The 6,874-nt window shown below is 39.5% G+C and overlaps 1 protein-coding gene across 1 annotated transcript; it reads right to left on the reverse strand.

The window, feature by feature from the left end:
• Positions 1-4,008: 4,008 nt before the first annotated feature.
• LOC111183841 (small ribosomal subunit protein eS4, X isoform-like) lies at positions 4,009-4,853 on the reverse strand. The gene has a single exon (XM_022591712.2). It carries the CDS (start codon positions 4,825-4,827, stop codon positions 4,024-4,026), a length of 804 nt encoding a protein of 267 aa, XP_022447420.1. The 5' UTR covers positions 4,828-4,853; the 3' UTR covers positions 4,009-4,023.
• Between the last annotated feature and the right edge of the window lie 2,021 nt (positions 4,854-6,874).

Genomic DNA, 6,874 nt, shown 5'->3' on the forward strand with positions numbered 1-6,874 from the left:
TCCCCTTGTTCTTAAGTCCATTCTCTACATCTGCGTCTTTATTCCTGTCTTCCCCCTAGGTTCTTCAGAATCTTTTTTTTTTTTTTAGATTCCATATATATGTGTTAGCATATGGTATTTGTTTTTCTCTTTCTGACTTACTTCACTCTGTATGACAGACTCTAGGTCCAGCCACCTCACTACAAATAACTCAATTTCGTTTCTTTTTATGGCTGAGTAATATTCTATTGTATATATGTGCCACATCTTCTTTATCCATTCATCTGTCGATGGACTTTAATGTCCTATTTTTTAAATCTTTCCTTACTTCAAGGCCTGAAAGATACTCATCTATATTTTCTACACAAAAAAAGGAAGGTTTTATTTTTGACATTGCAATCCTTAATCAATCTTTAGTTTATGTTTACTTATGGCATAAGGTAGAGAGCCTATCTCATTTTTTTCCCACATGGGTAACTGTAACACAATTAAAATACATATATATATTCGGTCTTTGTCCCTAGTTCCTGACAGAGAGCTCCTAAATCCCTTAGAATCTCGTGGGTGATAGGAATGTCTTTTGTTTTAATGAGGCCACTCTTGGTGGACTTCTAGAAAGCTTGAAGATGGGGGCTGGTTATCAGAAAGTCATGATTGGAAGGTTGGAACTTTCAGTCCCACCCCCCAACCTCTGGGAAGGGGAGAGGGGCTAGAGACTGGGTTAATCACCAATGGCAATGATTTAATCACTCATACCTACATAATGAAACCTCCATTAAAAACCCCTAAATGATAGGGTTCACAGTTTCCGAGTTGCTGAACACATCAGGGTGCGGGTGAGGTGGCACAAACACCCCCATTCCTTGCCCTATGCATTCTTCCATTTGGCTGTTCCTGAGTTGTATCCTTTATAATAAACTGGTAATAGTAAAACGCTGTACATGTCCTCAGTCCCTCAAGAACCCCATTTATTCTCAAATCTACTAAAGGACCCCCAAATCTTTGTTCATCTTTAGTTAGTTCTATATTTCTACTTATTCAAAATTAATCTTATCTTGCCATTCCCACAATCCCCTATAGCCTCTCCTCCTCAATCCCCCTGCTCAATATCACAGTTCAGTGAGTGACACTGGCATTCTTCCAGTTTTCTAGGCCAGAAGCACTTGGGCAATTTTCTTAGCTCTTACATCTCCCTATCCTCCTTGTCCAGCTAGATGCTGGTATAAACTCTGTAGCCTGGTTAATATAATTACAGTATCTCCACTTAAAGAAAAACAGAAACTTCTCCTGCCTGCTATCACACAGTTCTCTAAACAAGTTGGAAATGGTTCCAAGTCTTCATCCAGACTTAAAATGTGCCAGTTCTTTTTTTTTTTTTTTTTTTTTTTGCGGTACGCGGGCCTTTCATTGTTGTGGCCTCTCCCGTTGCGGAGCACAGGCTCCGGACGCGCAGGCTCAGCGGCCATGGCTCACGGGCCCAGCAGCTCCGCGGCATGTGGGATCTTCCCGGACTGCGGCACGAACCCGTGTCCCCTGCATCGGCAGGCGGACTCTCAACCACTGCGCCACCAGGGAAGCCCCAAAATGTGCCAGTTCTTGATCCTGCATTCAGTATTTCAAATCCTGTCTTATAAATGTATTTATACAAATAAATATATTTGTATTTAATATAAGACAATGTATTAATATATTTGCATAAGCAAACGTATTAATAAACGAAGCTCTCAAGCACTTTTGATTTTCACAGGCATTCAAAATGGCTAAATGTTACCAGAGCTTTCCAAAAATACAATCCTAAAGACACATAATGAGACGTTGGGATCTTAGATTTCAATATGCACTTCCTGAACATAAACTCTTCCTTCATTCCCTCAAGGCAAGTGACTCGGTATTTGAATAGCTCCACCCACATCTGCTCCTGCTCCTATCTGTGCTCCCTTTTGGGTCAATTATAGGAAAAATCCTCTTAGGGCTCCATGCAGGGAAATAGATGCTTGACTACATTTTTCAAAAAAAATTTTATATTCAGTAAGGTGAAAAGGGGGTATATAGTGTTGAGAAGTAGACATTTAGGGACAAGTATGGAATATAATAGAAACCTGAATTTGAAATAACCACTCACTCTGGACCTAAAGTGGTTAATTTCAACAACTCTCTGTAAAATAATTTGGACTACAGATAAACTGAAGACAAATTAAAAAAAAGTAAACTACATCACTAAGAAGGGAAACCCTCTTTTCTATTTCAAAATAGAAACTGTTACACTAATGAAATGCTAACTAGAATGTAACCAATCTGAGAAAGGAAATAAACTTTTTCCTTACAGTCAGTGATTACCACAGCCTGATTTTCACAGCTTCTTTTGAACCATTATAAGTCCCCAATAACACATGTTCCCAGAGGTGCTGCAATACCAGGCTGTAATACTGCGATATAAGAAAATATGTATTTGGGACTTCCCGGGTGGTCCAGTGGTTATGACTCCGCACTTCCCCTGCAGGGAGCACGGGTTCAATCCCCTAGTCAGGGAACTAAGAACCCATATGCGGTGCAGCCAACAGAAGGGAGGAAGGAATTTGGTCTTCATTCCTCTTTCCTGGAACAAGAGCTTCTGAAACCTTTGGAATCTCTAGAGTAAAGAGTGTCATTTTGTATGTTAACAAGGTGACCTGGCTGGGGGTGGGTGCGTTCCAGGATGAAGACTTGTTGCCAGAAGAACCTGAGTAATTAGGAGTTTGGAACTTTCAGCGCCACCCCTCGGCCTCCAGAGGGGAGAGGACCTGAAGGCTGAGTAATCACCAACGGCCAGTGATCATGCCTATACAATGGAAACTCCACACAAATCCTAATCAACAGGGCTTGGAGAGCTTCCAGGCTGATGAACACATCCATTTGCCAAGCAGATGTCACACCTCAAGTCCACAGGGTCATAAGACTCTGCGCTTGGAACCTCACCCTATGTACCTCTTCATCTGGCTGTTCATTTGTATCCTTTATAATATCCTTTATAATGAACTGATAATAGTATGTAAAGTATTTCCCTGAGTTCTATGAGCTGTTATAGCAAATTCAAACCTGAGGAGGGGGTTGTGGGAACCCCTAATCTTTAGCCAACTCAGAAGTGTGGGTAACTTGCAGATCCACTACTTGAGATTGTTGTGTGAAGTGGGGAACAGTCTGTGAGACTGAGCCCTTACTTAACCTGTGGGGTCTGTGCAACCCCAGGTAGTTTTAGAACTGAATGAAATTGTAGGACATCCAGTTGGTGTCCCCACAGCATTGGAGAATTGCTTGGTGGAAAAACCCACACATTAAGTGTCAGAAATACTCTGTGCAGAAAACATCATGGTAGTTAGCAGTAAACAGGCCATTAAAGCAGATTCTTCTCACAGACCCTCGCACTCAAATCTGGAAATGTTATTTAAGGAAGCTTTTTTCTTAGTCATTTCACTCAACAGAAAAGGTACAAAATATCTAAGGAAATGTAGACATTTAGAGAGATATTTTTAAATAGCAGAAATCTAGATTCTGGTTATCACACTTCCATGAAAAGAGTAAATGATCTCAAACAAAAATTTGTACTATTGCGCTTCCCTGGTGGCGCAGTGGTTGAGAGTCCGCCTGCCGATGCAAGGGACGTGGGTTCGTGCCCCGGCCCGGGAAGATCCCACATGCCGCGGAGCTGCTGGGCCTGTGAGCCATGGCCGCTGAGCCTGCGCGTCCGGAGCCTGTGCTCCGCAGCGGGAGAGGCCACAACGGTGAGAGGCCCGCGTACCGCAAAAAAAAAAAAAAAAAAAAAGAAAAAAATTTGTACTATTAAAGGTGCTGACCAGAGAGAAAATTAAAACTCAAAAGTCTAAGAAAAATGGATCTTATAGCAAGTTTGGAAAGGGAAATCCTTTTTCATCCTCAAATTAGAAAGCAGCATTAGAATTGAGTTACCATACAGCAAGTTCCTTTTTTTTTTTTTTTTTTTTAACACTAAAGAGGCTTTTAATTATGTAGCGTTATCTCTAAGTACAAAGACTTTCCCAATCACGTCACTTAGAGATCATTTTCTCCACTGCTCTGTTTGGCCGCCAGTCTCTTGTCTCTCTCCTCAGCAATGGTAAGGCGGACACCCTTTCCACGAGGAAGAGAGATCCATGGTTTGTTGCCTTTGCCAATAACGAAAATGTTGGAGAGCCGGGTGGCAAAGCTATTGCCGTTGGCATCTTTCACATGAACTACATCAAAAGCACCAGGATGTCTCTCCCGGTTAGTGATCACACCAATTCTTCCCAGGTTAGCACCTCCAGTCACCATGCACAGGTTACCAGTGTCAAATTTGATGAAATCAGTAATCTTGCCGGTCTCCAAATCAATCTGAATGGTGTCATTCACCTTGATGAGGGGATCAGGGTAGCGGATGGTGCGAGCATCATGGGTCACCAGATGAGGGATTCCTTTTGTCCCCACAAAGATCTTTCTCACTTTGCATAACTTATACTTGGCCTCCTCAGGTGTAATACGATGAACAGCAAAGCGACCCTTGGTGTCATAGATCAGACGAAAATTCTCTCCAGTCTTGTCAATGCTGATGATATCCATAAAACCAACAGGGTAGGTTATATCAGTGCGGACCTTGCCATCAATCTTGATGAAACGCTGCATGCAGATCTTCTTTACTTCATCTCCTGTTAGGGCATATTTAAGTCTGTTCCTTAGGAAAATAATTAGGGGGAGACATTCCCTCAGCTTGTGGGGACTGGTAGATGGACGAGGAGCAAACATACCAGTCAGTTTATCCAGCATCCAATGCTTTGGAGCTGCTACGCGCTTCAGGTGCTTTTTGGGACCACGAGCCATGGCTGCGCTAGGCACGGAAAGAGTGAGCAAGTTTCTTTAAAATAGTAATATCAATAATTTACAAAACACTTGTATAGGTAACTAAAATTTGATTTGGGGAATAAAACTGATACCTAAATGTTTTTCTTACTTATAGAAAATAAAATTCTGTATAGAAAAATCAAACTGAATCTAGACAAATTATTAGAATAAGAGTTCAATAAAATACTAGACATAAAATAATATACAAAAACAATTCTGTTCTGTACACCAGTAGCAAACAACTAGAAAATGTCTTTTTTTTTTAAGTTGTCATATACACTAGCAATGAAAACTAAGAGCTAAGATAAAATCTAACAGTAAATAGATAACTTCTTTATGAAGGAAAAGATAATATCCTACAGAAACTCATTCACACAAAAAACACTGAGTACCTAGTATGTGCCAGGCACTTTTCTATGAGTTGGGGTGGTAGCGAGGAAAGAGACCCTGCTTTCATGAAGCTTAATTCCACTGAGTGAAAGAAAGACAATTTAAAAATACTCAGCCATACATAGTATGTCAAATGATTACAAGTGCTTTGAAAAGATAGAGGAGGGTGAGAAGGAGACTACTTTATTCAAGGAAATCATCTCTGATGAGGTGACATTTGAGCAAAGACCCAAGGAGGTAAACGAACAAGGGAGCTTTCTAAAAGAAAGTTTTCTAGGTGAGGGAATAGCAAGTGTAAAGACCAAAAGGAGAAATGTCACATATTCATGAATAGAAAGATTTGATGTCATAAAGAAATTAATGCTCCCTGATGGAATAAATTAAGTCAAGATAAGAAAAATTTAACATAAAGTTTTCCTCTGCAGTTTGAGCCACTACCCTGCCCTTTCAGTGTGCATTGTGCATCTGCATTATGCGTTAACTAGATCCCCTTAGAACACACAGCAATGCCTCCTTGCAAAAAGAAACAACAAACAAACAAACAAAGCAATTTCCTCCTGGCACCAGGAAGGTAACTCCTCAGAAGATAACATTCCTTTCTCAATCCTGTAAGGGGTCACAATAACTCACAACTCTGCCTTGTTGGACTATGTTACTTTGATGTATGACCCTTTGTCTCAAAAACTTATAAAACTGTGCTTTGATCTCTAACAGAGGAATAGTCCTCAGAGCTTTCTGAAAGACTGTCTCCTGGGTTATAATCCTCAGGTTGGCTTAAATAAAATTTTCCAGTTCTTTCTTAGATTGACTCTTGGTTAATTTTTTCATTGACATCCCCGAACAATCTGTCTATCCACTGCAATTCCAATACAAATCTGAATATCTGTTCTTGGGAACTTTATGATTCTATAACACGTGTAAGAGAAAAGGGCCAAAAACAGTAAAGATATTTTTTTTAAAAAGTAATATTTTTGAAGACAAATCCTACCATATACCAAGCATGTTATATTCTTAAGTAACAATAATAGCATGCTAAAGTAATAATAATAGCATGCTATAGCCACAGGGATGGACAAACGGACCAATAGAACAAAATATGAAATCTAAAAGAAACTCATGCATATTTGAAACCTTAATATATGCAGCGATAATATTACAACCACTGGAGGAAGGAATAGCTATTCACCAAATGGTGCTGAAAAAAATAAAATTAGGTCACTATTTAAAAGTAAACACAATAATATATTCCAAGTGATTAAAAGACCTAAGTATGAAAAGCAAATATTTAAAATTTTTAGAAAAAAAATTAGAATATCTTTCTGACTTCAAGGTAAGGAAGGAGTTCTTAAACAAGACACAAAAGCACAAAACATTAAGAAAAGAACTGATAAATTCTGCAAGAAAAATCTGTGCATCACGAGACCATAACAAACTGAAAATACAAGCCACAAACGGGAGAAGACATAGTATCTGAAACTAATAAAACAACAGAGTCTTGCATGAAACATATAAATCACTGAAAACCAGTATGGAAAAGGCCAACAACCTGGTAGAAAAAAAAAAAATTTACAGACTACGAACAGTCATTTCACAAAATTGGATACACAAAAGAATGGCCAGTGAACTCTTGACACAT

The sequence above is a fragment of the Delphinapterus leucas genome, chromosome 7 (assembly GCF_059928025.1).
Source record: "Delphinapterus leucas isolate spDelLeu-1000000601 "Yukka" chromosome 7, BTC_Dleu_Yukka2, whole genome shotgun sequence".
Lineage (NCBI taxonomy): Eukaryota > Metazoa > Chordata > Mammalia > Artiodactyla > Monodontidae > Delphinapterus > Delphinapterus leucas.

What these genes read in the sequence shown, in the direction of transcription:
- LOC111183841 (XM_022591712.2), bottom strand. Translation starts at nt 4,827, where the DNA reads ATGGCTCGTGGTCCCAAAAAGCACCTGAAGCGCGTAGCAGCTCCAAAG.